This window comes from Falco biarmicus, chromosome 7 (assembly GCF_023638135.1).
Source record: "Falco biarmicus isolate bFalBia1 chromosome 7, bFalBia1.pri, whole genome shotgun sequence".
In the NCBI taxonomy this organism is placed as follows: Eukaryota; Metazoa; Chordata; class Aves; order Falconiformes; family Falconidae; genus Falco; species Falco biarmicus.
In genome coordinates, this window is record NC_079294.1 from 30,521,374 (window position 1) to 30,538,884 (window position 17,511).

At 35.8% G+C, this 17,511-nt stretch overlaps 1 protein-coding gene across 5 annotated transcripts in view; it reads right to left on the reverse strand.

Moving 5' to 3' along the window:
- RPS6KA5 (ribosomal protein S6 kinase A5) overlaps positions 1–17,511 on the reverse strand; it is an 81,736-nt gene that overhangs the window by 5,323 nt on the left and 58,902 nt on the right. For all 5 annotated transcript variants that reach the window (XM_056345541.1, XM_056345544.1, XM_056345542.1 and 2 more), the window contains 9 exons: positions 15,600–15,750; positions 13,978–14,139; positions 12,642–12,767; positions 11,854–11,987; positions 8,619–8,712; positions 6,158–6,328; positions 2,581–2,772; positions 1,805–1,964; positions 659–822 (listed from right to left, as the gene is read on the reverse strand). In XM_056345541.1, the coding sequence (XP_056201516.1) occupies positions 659–822; positions 1,805–1,964; positions 2,581–2,772; positions 6,158–6,328; positions 8,619–8,712; positions 11,854–11,987; positions 12,642–12,767; positions 13,978–14,139; positions 15,600–15,750 (1,354 nt within the window). The remainder of the gene's footprint in view (positions 1–658; positions 823–1,804; positions 1,965–2,580; positions 2,773–6,157; positions 6,329–8,618; positions 8,713–11,853; positions 11,988–12,641; positions 12,768–13,977; positions 14,140–15,599; positions 15,751–17,511) is intronic.

Genomic DNA, 17,511 nt, shown 5'->3' on the forward strand with positions numbered 1-17,511 from the left:
TTTTTCTTCCAGCCCAAATTATGTTGCATTAATCAAGACCTCCCCAAGTAACAATTCCTTTCATTTTCTCTTCTTGGTAGTAAGTGTCTGCAAGTATTTCAGCATAAACCAGCTTAATTTCAGTTTATTCTCTGTAGAAAGAATCATGAGAATCAAACTACATTTGTATAATACAGTTGCAGTTCAAATGTTTTCAGTAAATATACAATGGTAGACAAACAAGACAATAAAGCATCCAAGACGTTAAAGCCATGAACTAGGTATGTCCCAGAAATTTTACCTCAATTTTTTAACCATAAGTAACTGTTTGACTTTTTGTCCTCAAGTTAAATAGAAAATTTCTTCTTTTTATAAACATTTGAAGACTTTTCAATGGAATTCTCTAAGAAACAGAATATTTATAATTGCTACTCTATGAGCGGCTGTCTCTCAGTCCCCAAAACCCCAGTAGTATAAATGTTTTCAAGAAATTTATTCTTGCCTCAACATTCATGTTTTCACTTTACTCAATCAGATGTTAGGTATTGTGGAAAAAATTTGCAGCTATAAGCAATCACTGAATTAAGGACAAAACCATTTCTAATTAAGAGAAAACATACAGAAACCTAGACTAACACATTACAAACTTTAGCATGACATAAGAGTTCTTAGAACTTACATGAAAAGTGGCTTTGACATAGGTATGCACTGCAGCTCCAGAAGAGCCTAAGTTATCAGGAGTCATTAGAGGGTTAGAGGACAGCTGGCTGCCATCCTGAAGCCATTCGTTGTATCTCAGGCTGGACATTTTAATTCTTTTGTTTGGATCCACTGTTAGAAGTCCTAATAGAAATATATTACATTATCTTAAGCTGTGAGCTCTTTATCTTCTTTTAACAGGAAGTAGAATTATTTTTTAAGAAAATCTCAGGCACTGCTTTGATAAGTAATGACAATATTTACAATAGGTATGCCAATATTTATCCTAGATAAGACTTGCACAATGTTATACTATCATCCTCTCCAGAAGAATCATTAAATGCAAAAAAATGCTATTTAACTATCTGATAACTCATACCTCTTTTCACACAAACTCAAAACCCCCGAATTATTTCTTCACTTAAAACCTATCTAGGATGAAGTCCAAGAGAGTAAGCCTCAGATTCTCTGCACAATCCACTGAAGTCTGAACCTGGCTACATCTGCATTTTTGACAGAAGAATTCCTTACAAGCCTGCTTCTCAAGAAATTCAGAACTCCATCTTGGTAGAATTAAGATTGGTGTCTATCTCATGTTGAAAATATAATTAGATGCTCAAAAGCTTAAGGGGAGTCAAAGCACAGGTAATGTGAATGAAGCAGCTCAAAAATACAGTAGTCTTGGTACACGTATTCAAAAACAGCCTGAGGAAAAAAAAGATATTAATACATTCATTTCCTGCAAAAGCTCAGCTTTTAAACATTTATGTCATAAACCTGCTGTTTCCACAAAAGCAGAAAATAACATAAAAGAAAAACCATGCTTCTGAATGTTTTAAAAGGTGACTTCACTTTTCCTGAAGCTCTTTAGTTACTTCTAACCCCACTAACTTTCTATTGGCATTTCACTACATTAGAAAGCTCCCTGGTAGGTGTACAAGGAATTTGTAATGCCATTCCGATGCGTCCATTGTATTGTGGGATTCATTACATAGCTGTGGAATATTACTATATCAGAGGTTAGGCACTCTGATGCTGATCACAGCATCCAGATACCGTATGGTTCTCTAAATTCTATCTTTTGAGATAAAAATATAAGGTACGTGAAATATTTGTGAATACATACCTTGAATTAACTCTTTAGCCTCTTCAGAAACGTTTTTCCAAGCTTCTCCTTCAAAGGAAAATTCTCCCTTTTTTATTTTCTTCATAATTTCCAATGCACTGGTACATGTTAAACTTTTGTCTTGAGACTGAAATGGTACCTGTCCTGACAGCATTGTATACTGTCATGAGAACAAAAGTACTATTAATAAACACAGTATATTTATCAGCAACCATATTACTAAACATGGAGTACTGTTGCTTGAATCACCCAGTGCTATACAATAAAACTTTTGACTTGCATAACTTCAAGGCTATAGAAAACTTAAGATACACAAGACTTTCTGGAGTCCTTGTTAGAAAAAAACATGAATGTGTTTCAAGAAACTATGAACAAAACACAATGGTATTTCTACCCCGTTTATATCTACTGAAATTAATTTTCTGTAAATCAGAATGCAGGCTCATTCCTGTTCTGAATTGAAAATGTAGGAAGACTATATGGATGCCTGTAAAATCTCCTAACAAGAGTGTGTCTTTCTAAGAGCCAGACTGTATCAAGTATTTTTTCCATTCCCAGAAATGTTGAATTTAGTTCATTTCTTAGGAGAAGGAAAAAAAAAAAATCTCTACCCCTGAAAAACATTTCTTTGGAACCTTGGAATAGAAACTGAATTCAGCATTCACTTGAATTCAGCATCTACTCAATTCAAATCTGAAATTGTGTCAAGCCCTTCACATTTCAACAAAAAGTAAATACATACAGTAAAGTTACAATTAAAAACATCAATCACTCACCAAAATGACACCCAAACTCCACAGATCACAAGATTCGTCATAACCATTGTGATTCAAGAGTTCTGGGGCAGCATAATGAAGAGTAAAACATGGAGTCTTAAGAGGCTGATTATCAGGTGGTTTTAAACGAGCAAAGCCAAAATCAATTATTTTTATTTCTGAATTATCAGTTTCATCTGTAAATAATAAATTCTGAAAAACAAAGACAAAATCTATACCAGCACTGGGTAGAAAATTGGTTATAATACTCAATAGTTACTCTTCCCCTACATTTATTACTACAGAAAACTTTCCATTATCTAGAGAAAAGGGGAACCAGGAGACAGAAAAAAATGGAAAAGTAGAAACAACAGTACTCTGGGTTGTAAGAAAATGTGATGTGTTTATCTGCCTCCTGTATATCTACAAGTCAAGATAGTTCTGTCTGAGATTACTAATGAAAATGGGCATTTAGCAGAGAACAGTGGGGAAAACAGTTCAAGGAACACTAACAAGAAAAAAAGCAAAGACATCAACATAAATGGAAAGTTGCCTTCTTCCTCAAACAACGGTAAATCTTCCTAAGCTTCCACTTCCTTCTGGCATGATGTGAATGACAGCTTGCTTGTGTGTGTAACTTGTTGCATGTCTTGTGACCAAATAGTCTTTGGTCCTCAAGTGGTAACACACTGAAGCCATATTGCAATGAGCACAATAAGGCAAAGGAATTATTTTGAAAGCAAAGGATGGTGGACTAGAAAGTGCACCAGTAGTTCAGTAGTTGTACCAACTGCTGTCTGACGTGGATCTCAAAATCAGTACAGATATACTTTCTGGAAGAGACCTGGAACTAACAGCATTTAAGCACTGAAAGGCCACATAGCAGTCCAGCCTCAAACTAATGGCCTGCTCCTTACACCAATGTAAAGAACCTTGGGTACAGTAGTCCCCAAGAATTCCAGCTTTACAGATGGAATCTTCAAGTCCATCTTGGACTTGAAGACAGACAAGTTATTATCAGTTTGGCGGATTTAACACAATCTGTTCTCTTCCCTGAGTATTTATATTTGTCAAGAAAGATACAAAAGTGAAGCAAGTCTTAGAAGAACTGGCCAAAGCCATCATTTCTACTCCCCTCTTGAACTTCTGAGAGAAGAGAGCAAAATTTTGCTATTGCCTTTGCCATTTCATCTATGCAACACTAGAAAATGTCTCAGTATAAGAAATACTATAGCCCTATGTAGTTTTGTAATACAAAAGGTGAATGACAACACAAATTAATTTCAAACTTATTGATCTGTGTGCTCCCCTTCTTAATAAGGAGAACCTGAGAGCCTTCATTATGGATAAAAGAGAATAGCTGCTACAAAACAGTATTTTTGCATTCTCTGCTGCTGTTACAGCTTAATGCACGATTAGAAGTCAGTTTTCCATATTAAAGTGTTGGCCAAAATGGATCTGAAGGAAGCCTAATTCCAGAATAAATATTTATACAATGAGGATAGGTGATTAAAACAATAATGTTTTTTTACGGTGATGTTATATAACCAATAAATAAAGAACTTAAGTAACACTGGTTTAAAAAGTCCTCCTTTCTTAAAGCAAAAATGAAATTAGTTGTATAAAGGTGTAGTTCAAACGTCTAAGTTGGGTTCAGACTACTTTGTTGATTAGGTAAATAAAGCATGTTCCACAAAACCCCACACTTAAAGCTATAATAAAATACATTTAAAAGATATATAAACAATATTATGTCTTCCTTGCTATGTTTTTTCTAATATCCTTATAACCCAGTTTACAGATTAATGGTCACTTCACAGAAACAGCTCTCAAATCCTCTACTGAGAGGCTCCATATGGTCACATATGCTATATGAATTCTTTATTTCTGTGAATTCTCTACCTTCTATCCAGTACTTTTCGTCTATTTTGCAGAGCAATATATGTGATCTAATGACTATTGCTTAAACAGAAAAGTCTTCCAGTTCAGGCAATTAAAAAAACCTCACCCTTAGTGACATGTAACTAGCCATACTTTTTAAAATAGACTTACTGATATCACATTAGATGTCAAAGTTGAACGTCAATCAAATCTGATAGGAAGTGTTACAAAAGCAACAGAATTTCCTACATCTTTTTTACAGAAAGGTGCTCTAACCACATCTATACTGGGAAACCTGCATATCCCATACCAAGTTCACACCTGAACCTAAAACAGTAGCTTTCAAAATAACAAGCAGGAAGGAGACAGGCTAGTTAAGTCCAACTTTGTGGAGGCAATGAATTCTGCAAGCTGTTTGCAAACCTTCCTCAGACTTCCCAGACTTCTGTTCTTGGAACATTATGTTGAATTGAAGACTGCCTAATTTACCATACAGTTGAGGCTCTACTTTACAGAATCTTGCCTTTATATTCAAGACTGTAATAAGACTAAAATGACGAACATAGGAAAAGAGAAATGATTTCTAGGCTTTGTCCTTTTAAAAAAAAGACTTGTTTCAAAAACTGCTTGCTTCCCTTGATGATGTCAGGGAAACTTTTTCCAAGAGTCACATTTTCAACTGACCTATTACAATTTCACAATAGCCCCTCTGTATTTAATTTTTTATTTAGTACAGACAGTCCAGTACAGACATGTTTTCAAACACATACATTTTGGACTGCTTTTCAAAAACAGTTTAATATCCACACCTAGCAGACTTTTTTACCTGTTGAATTGGAATTACTACAAAATAAGTAAGTTTGTAATATACCAGAAAGTATGTCACAAAAGGATGAAACATCAGTAGGAATGGTGGATCATTTCAAACTCCAGATACAAAAGGAGTAGCTATTTCCTGAGGTACAAAGACTATAATCACCAATACAATGTAACACCCTCACTGGATGAAATAACATCAATCTACACTGTTATTGGGCTAAAGAAAACTAACACGTATCCAAGCCCATTGCTGGCAAAGAAAAAGGAGCAAATATTGGCTTCAGGAAGCAGAATAAAGCCAGCGGTCAACCTTGCCACTGTAAACTGAACTGTCTGGAAGGCAAGACGTTGCTACACAATAAAAAATATTGGAGCATGTAATTATTGAAAAAATATCTATTTTTGGGAAACTACTAAACTCACTGAACTCAAATCACACACCTTTACTAGTTGGCTGCATTAGTTGCATTCATTTTGTGTTTAACTGGGACAGAAGACAGTACAAGGGTGTTGTAGCTAACTCCAAAGGAAGCCCTAACTGAGGGAATTCATATCACACAGAAGGTGGAATGTATAGACAAAGCATCCAAGCAACCTAGCTCTGCTTTTGAACTGTTTCATACAAAGAATACATACTTATCACTAGTAAAAACTGTCCCAAATAGGCAAAGAACAAGTTACAGTGTAAATTGCTTACAAAATTAAAAATTTTTACTAACAGTTACTTTTCCATACGAACAGAAAAATATCTACAGAATTTGCTAAGTAAGAGCGATAACATTTTATTAAACATATAGAAGTAGAAAAATCTGTAATAAAAGCTGGAGGAACAGAAATATGTCACATTCCAGATATTTAATAACTTAATGTCTGAACACATACAAGCAAGTTACTATACCTCAGGTTTCAGATCTCTATGGACTACTCCTACATCATGCATATGGCTCACTGCTGAAACAAGTCTGCGCATAATATGACTGGCTTCAGTCTCACTGAAATGTTTCTTTTTCTGAATACGTTCAAGCAATTCCCCTCCCTTCAGCAATTCCATTACGAGAAACGTGTGAAGCTGCAACAATAAAGAAAAATGTGGAATGTTAGAAATTTAATATTACAAACAACATTCATTCAGGAACTAGGGGCTATTCCAGCAGGTTCTCAAAGTCTGAAGAAATAAAACTGCTGCTCATAGCAATACAGAAGGCCAGTAAGAAGCACCAAATTGTCATCTGAGATGGCATTTTTCCCCATCAACCTCAGTGGTACTGAAGAATGTTGATGTCTTCCCCATGTCCATCCATATTTATTTACAAAACCGCAATGCCATCATGTAAGTGGATAAATCTGTGGGGAGATGAAAAGCCTTTCTCTTTAGGCTAACAAATAAAGGTGTTTTTAAAAGCTAGACTTTTGCTTTTTAAGCCTGTTCTGATGTAAGGATATGTTTTTATTAATATGCACAAGGAGTTAGCCATTTTACATTATCAAATCCTTTAAAAGGACCCCGAAACTTTACTGTGAAATCAAAGATTATCTAGAATTTCTTCTGATTTCATCCCCTACAGAGTAGTAAACAAAGCTACTCTATCATTAGAATCACAACAGACACCTTCCCAAACATTAAAAAGTATCTTTTTATTAAAAACCAATGGCTGTTCAGACGGTTGTTTTTTCCCAAGACAATCAATAAGCAGTGACTTCCTTGATTATAAGACAACATTAGTACACAATCAACTGCAATTCAAATGTCTTGCCATTAAAGAAACTTCAGACTTTTCAGGACAGAAAAGCAATGTTAGCATTCTCAAAAAGGCAATGGTTGCAGGCATGTGATGGCTTCTACTGTTTCCTTCCCCTAAATGACAGTACCAATAGTAATATTTGCACGTGAAGAAAAAAAGCTCTGGGAATTGGTCAAAAAATAAATTTCAAAGAAACAGTCAGGAACAGAAGGTGCACAGTATTTAGCTATAAAGGAACAGAAGCAGAACTATGTGGACAGAAAGTGGTAACACTTCTCAGAACAAGCAAAGTGTCCATTACTCACATTGCTAGTAGTGCCTGTAAGATACCCTCTCCTGCAAATTTTCTTTGTCTTAGGAATAGCTGACAGAAAAGCAGAAAAGGCTGAAGAGACTTTTCTCTGCTAGAAAACAACTTGTGGCTCACCAAAAGAGACTGCAACCCAATAATCTATGGTTGGAGTATTAATACAGAATTTGATTAGATTGATATCAGAGCAAACTAGAAATTGGACTGTCTTTAAGACAAACTGCAGAAATGACAAAACTAGAAAATTTTGATCAGTTTTGGTGTTTAGAAAATTATGTATGAGTAATCTGGAAGAAAATATCTGGGAGCTCCAGGAGCAACTAAAAATAAATGGTTTGGCTGGTTGAGAATAGCCTATTCAGCTGTAGAGCTATCTGAAGAACATTTTTTTTTAGATATTCCTGAGTATAGTCATTTTATGCTAAGGAAAGTGAAAAGTGTCTTGTTCTACACACATGTACATAAATGCAAAAAAAAAGGACATCCTAATTAAAGATTACAGCACAGATTTTTCATCCTCTCAGCTCATTTTAGAAGTGGTCCACATGAACATTCTGCTGGTCCTTGTATAAACAGCATGATGGGGATAGACTTGGATACATGGGGAGGCAAGAGAGCCCATGTTCTATTACAAAATTATCGACTAGAATCACAGAGTAGTTCAGGTTGGAAGGGACCTCTGCAGGACATCTGGTCCAAACCCCTTGCTCAAGCCAGGACCAGCTTCCAAGTTAGATCAAATTATGGCTTATTACATTACATGCTATGGAGCTTGCATACACTAAGGAAAAAGACAGCTAAGGTCTCTAAATAAACCCTAAATCTGATTGTGATATATTTTCAAACAGAGGCTGTAATTTCACATTTGGTAATTTAGTAAGCTACTTTGTTATCACCACGAAGTTACTAATATGTAAGAAAAAAATGCTAGGTATGTAATCTTCACATGCATTATTTCCAAATTATTTCCCAAATATTAATTTAAGGTTCATGACAAACCCAAGGAAAGGTGATTAAATAACCTCAGTATCATAGATAAACTGGGCCATCAAAATATTGTACGATGATTAACAAAGTAGACCAAGGACAGAACCAGAACCCAGGACTCTCATTCTTCTAAATATTTTTTTGATTTGCTAGAGTAACAGCAAGTTCTCTTGAACGCAGAACTTCTACTTCATATTTTACACTGACTAGACAAAAGCCCTAGGAAAAAGGTTGCCTCTAGTTAGGTTAACTCCTAAAAGCTTTTTGGGAAAATGTGGCAATGTGCTTGGCAAGTGCTGATTATAGTTTCTTCAAAATACCTGGTCATGATAAACTTCATGTAACTTCACTACATTCGGGTGTCCTTCGCAGAGTTTCAGAGCTGTTATTTCCCTCTGGGTGTTGGCTTCCATTCTGGAAAAATTAAGCAGTCATTTGGTACCAATTTTACTGAGCAAACTGCACATTCAAAGTGTTACACCTGTCTTTTTTAATTGCTTGCAATCCAGATTTGTTTAATATTACAACCTTCTAAATACAATTAAAAGCATATTCAAAGCTGAACAAAACTCTCCACAAAACCCTGCAAGTCAGGACAATTAAAAACCACACCCAAATCAAACAATGTTTTTGATGCAACTGCAACTTGCTACAGCAAAAGCTGAAATTACATTATAGAATAGTTTCTATCTAAATTAAACCTTTCCCTTAGTCCAGGGCAATTTGACTTCACCTCTGTTCCTACAGATATTGGTTAGCTCAGCTTTCTTTAAAAGTCAAATTATTGGCCCAATCCTTTTCCATTCTTATAGGAGATAAGTACTTCCAAAAGTGTATGGAAACTATGAGTCCCTACTAGAGAAAAAAAAAAAAGTAACATCATCTATATATGACATGTGTTATAAAAATGAACCCCTGAATAGGCCACTGTAAAAATCTGAAATGGAAGAGATAAGAAGAGACTAGCTCTGTAGCAAAAATAATCACACAAATTCTCTTTTGAGAACTGAAATCTATAGCCAAAAAAGTAAACATGGTGAACATTATAAAAACTCCGTGAATGGGAAAAGAGCAGTATGTTTTCTTTTCTATAAAATACATATGATGATCTATTTTGGGCAAATAATGCCTGAAAATTTTTGCCAAAACTCTCTCTAAGAAAGGATAATCCTGTACCAATTCAGAGAATGGCCTTATGGATAACACAGACAGAAGTTCTCTCACCACATGTATTCTTAATTCACCCCCCATTAGGACCAGGACCAGATTTTTCTGTAAGAGAATTCTGGTTTTCTGCATGCTTCATATAATCAAAGGGTAACTAAGCTGTCCCACCTGCATCTCTGCCAATGTATCGTTTACACTGAAAGTGATTTCAGGTCCTCAAGAAATTAAAAAAATCTGACTTGGATAGTCTTTCCCCCCTAAACTACTATCAGAAGGTGAACCTAGGCAACAGATGAACAAGGATCAGGATCATGAACATAAACCTTTGAAATTTGTGTGTGCACTTATTCTGAGTATTTCCCCTCTGTAAACAATTACCATCTCAGATTTTAAACAGACAGTATCATGAAAAGCAACTGGGAAGCTCTAAAACAGTAACTTTACAGGACCCCACTGTTTCCCTGGCCTTCAGACACATAGATAAATCTCAGATTGTTGGATGGAGGCAGGTCCAGCACTACTAGCAAAGCAAGACCACAGAGGAATTCTTGATCTGAGCTTTTACCATAATTATCATGAAAAGGTTTGCCTAGATGTAGGATTCGCTTTTCTGGCACCTTTGATGGATAAGAGTGAAGGACTTCCTGACTTTGAGGCAAAGAAGTTACTAGAAACCTATTACACTTTTCCTTTTATGAGTGTGGTCCTCAGAGCAGTATTATTTACAGTTTTAACAGTGTTTTATTCAAGGCTGGTTTGTGTCCAACCATTCAGAGTGTGGGTTTACTGCTATCTCTAAGTACTACATAAACATGCTCTGAGTCTGCTGACAACCTGCAATCCTAAAAAAAATAATCTCTGTACACAGACCACTTCTTACCTTCATTTAGCCTGGTCCACCAAGATGAAGAAAAAGAACAAAGGAACCTATGAATAATTACATGTAGGGACGTAATTCCTGTAAATTTAATTCTATGGGAAAAGTCAATACTAGTTTGCTGAATGATCCAGAAACAAACAAACAAAAAAATCCATCAGCTTAAGATGAGATGGGAATACTGATCTTCAGCTCTGCATGCACCATGAAAAAAAATATGAATGTAAACACAAGGCAGAGATTTCCAGGTTAAAATACTCCATGTAGGTATCTACTGCACACTACTTGTCTAAGGTCTCACTATAACAAGTGAAATTCTAGTTAATAAATCTTACAGGGTGAACTAGTTCACTGTAAAATACATACCTAGAGAAGGATTCAGTGGCCTAAGCATAGGAGAGCCTGGAAGACATCAGCCATGAAGACATCTACATAAAGGTAGCAGTCACAAGACTGATGGAAACTGGAGGACAGAGAGGACACCAACAGATGCTAAAATGGCACTACGTAGATGCCTATGTTTAAGTTACTGAATCCCACTGCTAGTGCCTGGCCATTCAGGCCTCTCTATAGGCTCCACTAATAGTTTTGAGTAGGTGCTATTAATCATAGCAGACCTTGGAAAACTCAGACACCTATATTTAGGTGTCTTATTCTTGAACTTAGCTTATCCAAAAAGCATGTGATGAAACACTTAAGTATGGTGGACAGTTACTTCTACAGTCTGGAAAAGCAGAGGTACAGCCAAACGTCTTGGAGAAGAGATCACTGTGAACTATCATTCTGATAGCAGAACATTTACACTTTTCTTTCCCTTTCCTGCCAGCATTCTGCAACACACTAGGGACATACATATTAATGAACACTGCAAAATGAAGGTAAAAATCCACCCACCCCTCAAAGAATCCCTTCTCTCTATTTTTCTCCAGGCAGAAACTGGCAGTGGTATCTGTTCTGCCAGAGGACCTGACAGTCTTCATATACAAAACAAGTCAGCTGCCTCCATTGTGGTGTTCTCTTCAGAACACCCAGGAAACAATATGCCACTTACAACTCCATAATTAATTCCATTTTGCGCACACACACACAATTAATTAGATCTAAGGCAACCCACACTACAGATCCTTCTAGGCAATCAGTTGGGCTGCTTAGGAAAGGGAGCTAGCCTAAGTGTACATCCACTTCACTTAGGTCTGAAGATAGACCTTACTTACACTTTACTCTGGTTACAAGCAAAATCAGGGGAAATTAGGGTAGAATACAACTAGGAACCAGGAAAGTCTGCTTTAGGTTTCTTCTTGTGTCCTCCCCAACAATAATAATATTCTGTTTCAAAGTCTCTCGGAATCTTTTAAAGGTCATAAGGTTACTACAAGTTTCTGTAGATTCTTCAAATAGGAAATAATTTTAAAGTTATTTTTCCACTTCCAAAAATGTAGCGAACATTATTCTAATCCATGGGTGACAGTAAGCAAAGAAAATATTTTTATTGTCTTATAGAATATTTATACCTTTTGCTAATAATTTTTACTGCATACTCTTGGCTAGTTTTCTTGTGTAAGCATTTTCGACAAATGGAAAAACTTCCTTCTCCCAATGGTTTCTCTTTCAGATCCAGTTCATAATGATGATAAAATGGAGAGTCCTGTTAGGAAACTGTCTGTATTTAGTTCTGCAGAATACTTTTAGTATACACAGTCAAAGACAAAGAGTAAAGTTTTGTGAGAATTTTTCATCTATATTTAAAATTGTAAAAGAGCTCTCTTTTTGATAAAATAAAATCTTAACTTCTATTTAATAAAATGCATAAACTTTATTCTATCAAAGAGTAGATCTTATGTTACATTAAACAAACATAATCACTAAATAAATAATTACTACTACAATAGCTTAAGATACAAAATATTCAGACAAACAGGATCAGAGATGGCTCTACATACATTTATCCACAAAACTATGTGCTCATTTGAAGACATCACAATAGCATGTGTTCTTAAAAGGCTTCACACAACTATACATACTTTTGGGCAAATACATCATAGGAGGAGTCAAATTACTATTACACTTCAGTCTTCTGGAAAAATAGACAACCATCTCATTTTTCAGATTAAACTTCAACCACTTCTAAATAGTACCACATGCAAATTATATGCTTGGATCATCTGAGGAGCCACGACAGAGAAGAGATAAATGATTAATGACTATTTTGTAACTGTAGCCTAGCCTGTGATTGTTGTTTTGAAAGTTATATGCAGTTCCAAGTTAACTAAACTAATTCAGCACTTGATATTATTATTACCTTCATCATAGCACTTCTGGCAATAGTTGTAGTTCCAGGCCGCTCATCCCCCATATAAAACTGAAGAGGATCTACTGTAGCTGCATTGCGTTTAAATAAAATAGAAGGTGCAACGAAAGAATATCCCTATGAAATTAAGACATCAGAAAAGGGCATGGCTTAAAATTGTCACACACAAGTTACCATACACAACATAAGAAGTTTCAGAAAAAAAAAAAATCAGAGATCAGAATTTTCTCAACATAACACAGAAATGGTAACTGGCTCATTGATAGGTACATATTACTCTGTTCAATGCGAACAGGTATCTTCCTGGAATTAGTTATATGATTCTCCATATTATAGATAAAACAAAAAATTCTGGTAAATAATGCTAAAACTCTGGCTCAGCTTCAATTGTTTTGCAATAGTGATAAAGGCTCATACTTCAAACTAGCTAGCTTCTCAGAACATCTTTTAGTTAAAGCATGAAATATTTTTTATGTTGTGATGTAAGCATCAAATCATTTTAAACGGCAAAACAAAATAAGCTTCATATTAATGATGCACCGAGTTTGAGTATTGTAACAAGAACAGCTGTGACTACCACTGCAGGATGAATCAGATCATATTATAACATGCATAAATCGCTTGCTACAGTCACTATAAATCTAACAACTTCTAAAATACCCTGCTATATTCCTGTATGCTAAGGTGCTCAAAAACAGGCAATAAAAAAACAACAAAGCACAAAGAGGGGGAGGAGAGAACGCCATGTGAACTGCCGTTCACCTCTGCAGCTTTGGTACCAAGCTGGCTGCGCGTGAGCTGTTTCTGCCCATTTGACATCCAGACTGTGCAGTGCAAGAAGGGATCATTCTTTAATACCATGAAGAAGAAGATAAGGAAAGATTTGCTACTGATTTGTATAGAGTAGTCTAGTAATTAGAGCACTCCTACACAACATGGAAGACCTACTTTCAACTCTGCAGTTAGCTCCCACTTCCCAGATGAATACCTCAACTAGATCATAATGTGGACACCAGCAAACTACATTGCTGTTGTCAAAGGTGGTAGCCTAGGCTGATGGAGTCAAGGTGACAAGACTCACAAGATGTGAAGAATCAATAAAGCAGGTAGGACATTCAGCTGGGAATGGAGACATTTTATGCATGTGGTAGGATTGTTTCCACCTTTCTCAATTTGCAATTCCTAAACAAACAGCCCTGGGAACTGGGATGGGAATTACATAGTTCGTTCCCAATAATTTAGAAGGCAGGAAGAAAAAAAGCTAGCTAAACACGTGGAATTGTTCAATAAATGATTTTTTAAAAATCAATCTGAGATCTTAAAATACCTGAAATATTCTTTCTGAAGTCTGCGGGGTTGCTGCAGGAGAATATGTCGGATCCATTTCTGTAAACTCTTCTGCAAAATTACTGACATCCAACTCATCTCTGATTACTGGTTTAAAAGGAGCTGATACTTTTTTTGCAGCTAAATCATCCCAATTTATATTCTAAACCAAAAACAGGAAAATAAATTTGATTCAAATGAAAATTTAACAGAAACACATACTGCAAAGGGAGACTTGTCCAGAAACAAATCTCCTGACTCCATTTGCTTTTTTCCATGGGCAGATGAAAAGCACTAAAATTGTGCCCTATTCGTTTGCTTAGGTAAAGGCAAGAAGTATCATACTTATTTGTAAGTTGACAGAACCCAATTAAACACAAAGAAACTTAACAGTGGAGGTAAATTAAACAATTAGCATGACAGCCCTTAATTTTTTTCCTCTGTTTCAGAGGAAACATCATCTATATTTTTGTAAGCCATAGTGCATGCATGCAGTATCTTCAGCTTTTCATAGCTGATTTATATGCCTAATTACTAATCTCAGCTTCCAGAGCCCTGAGAGCATAACACCCTCTGGATTCTTTCTTAAATGTATGGCTAGAAGTATGATGCGTAGATAGAGCAGTTATGAGAAAAGGGCCTTATTACTGTAAAGGAGTGAAACTCGAAATTAAGTCAAGATTAGAAAGTGTATGAGGAGGTTTAAGTCTACTTTGTCAGACTCTCTTATAAGAAGAAGAAATTCAGGAGTTAAAAAGCCAAGATATTGCCCATGCTGAATGTTACAACAATTACATTGAAAATATTTGTAACGTTTAGTTTATACTACCAACTTGAAATTTACATATGTATATAATCTGTTATAAATTATATTTTAAATTAATCTCACACAGAAAATATATTTATTATAAAAGTTCTCTATATAAATCTATGATTTTATAGAAATATAAAATATATGGATTATACAAATTTAATTTAAAATTATATAAATATATATTAAATGTTATATAAAAAATGCATTTAACTTCAGAAGCACCAGCAATACACACTTAAGTTTTTTCAAAGAAAGCACACAAACAATTTCAACCTCAATGGATGGAACAGTACAAATGTATGCAAATCCGATCTTTGTAATTTTTTGAAACTAAATGGTAATATACTGAAATGTGAACAGAATTAAAATCTACTAAACAAGACTAAAGATTTCATTAGGCAAAGGTAAATACAGAAGAAGCATTTATCACTAAAGGTGAATTTTAATAGTAAAATTTGAAAATTGGTAATGACAGTAGCAAACTGTCTTTTCAAAAAAGCCCATCAACATACAATTTAAGTGTTTTCCACCTAAACCTTCTGGTTTATGTAGTGTCTTTTAGCTGCTTCCAGTAACTGTTAGAAACAGAATACATTAATTATCTCCCATGCCCTTCCTGTAATGTACACACAAAATCCATATACATATAAGCATGTGAGTATTTTCAGCAATTTCAATGAAATTATTAATGCAATTAACAAGCCTCTAAGCTATTCTGTTAACAAACCAACAGAATTTCTTTAGACTTGGATTACAAAGGCACTAACACAGAGGAAGTGGTATCAGAGGAATTTTATTGTTTGTTTTACCTGGAAAAAGGGATGCTGTTTGATTTCATCAGCATCAGTGGGACCACAACCTAGCCTCTTCTTGGGGTCTTTCATCAAAAGACGCTGAATTATATCCTTAGACAGTGCACTCATTTCTTGTGGATAAGGTGGCTCACTTTTTAATATTCTCCTGTAAAATGAACAAAATTTAGTAATAACTTAATGTGTTGAATTTAAAACAAAGAGTTACCATACTAATGGTAGCATTTAACATTTCACTTAAACTTCTATTGTACCCGCTAAAGACAGGAGGATGAAAAATGTGAAACCAACTTTTTTTTCTTTGTTTTTGTTTTAATAAATAAAGGTTTGAGGAAACAGACATGAAACGTGACATTTATAGGAGATAAATTATGTAACTTAATCCACAAAAGAAAAACAATCCTCACTTCATACATACTGAGTTTACTATACCAGACAGCTCCACAAAGACATCAACTTTGTCAAAAAAACCCAAAAACAATTCCAAAGTTAAAAATTATCGGAAAATAAAGAGAAAAAACCCACATGGTCCATTTGAGGTTTGCCTGCACCTTGTATATTGTGTTCAGTGCTCATGCCCTGCTCTCAAAAGGAGACACTGTAACTTTTGTAGCAAGATGAACTAGAAATGCAGAATGCATTTAATATGAAAAACTACAAAAAAGACTAGGACTATCTAGCGTAGTGAAAAGGGGGCTTAAGGCAACTGGGCACAGTGTTCCGCCCAAATTAATGATTGCTAAAGATAAAGTGGATAGGGACCTCTGACTCTTTCGATTCAAGAACTAGGAGCCACCAAATAATGCTAGTGGAAGTTCAAAATCTTGAAAGCCTAAGTGGAAACACATTTCAATATCTGTCTTTTACATGTGTAGCTCCCACAGTTTTATATAAAGTGAAAGTCATTTTTTCCTTCAGATACTCCAAATGTAGACATTGAAGCTAAGGACTCTGAAGGAAAATTGAGAATGCACACACAGACAACACACACCAAAAACGTGTCAAGAGGTTTAAAAAAATACATACACAAAACCCTTTAGTATAAAGAATCACATAATGGTTGAGTTTGGAAGGGACCTCTGGAAGTCATCTGGTCCAGCCCCCTGCTGAAACATAGTCACCTAGAGCCAGTTGCCCACAACCATGTCCAGAAGCCTTTTGAATATCTCCAAGGTTGGAGACTCTCCACCTCCCCGAGTAGCCTATGCTAGCGTTCAGTCACCTTCACAGTAAAAAAGTGTTTCCTGATGTTCAGAGGGAACCTCCTCCGTTTCGTTCTGTGCCAGTTAAAGAGCCTGGCTCCCTCTTCTTTGCACTGTACCTTCAGGCGTTTACATACATTGATGAGATCCCCGAGCCTTCCCTTCTCCAGGTGGAAGAGTCCCATGTCTCTCAGCCTTTCCTCGTATCTTTCAGTACCTTAATCTTCTTAGTAGCCCTTTGCTGTATGCCCTCTCCAGTATGTCCACATCTCTCTTCTACTGAGGAGATCAGAACTGGACCCAGCACTCCGTTGTGGCATCACCATTGCTGAGTAGAAAGTAAGGATCACCTCCTTCAACCTGCTGATACTTTGTCTAATGCAGCCTAGGATGCCACTTGCTGCCTCTGCCACAGAAGCGCTCTGCTGGCTCATGTTCAGCTTAGTGTCTATACATGTACAGGCTACTCTCACTGTGGTGACTTCAGGAAGCATGATACATAGAAGGAGGACTTAAGAGCACGTCCACTAAACACAGACTGAAAGATTTTGACTCTACAAGAGACCATGAGGCTGAAATTATATGAGGTTGTGGCAGCACTGAAATCTCATTTGTTAAACTTTTATCAGAGGGAGACATGAAAGTTGAGCACTGCAGGCCATTTCTAAATTTTGTTTAAAGTTACTGCATGACATATCCTTAGAGTC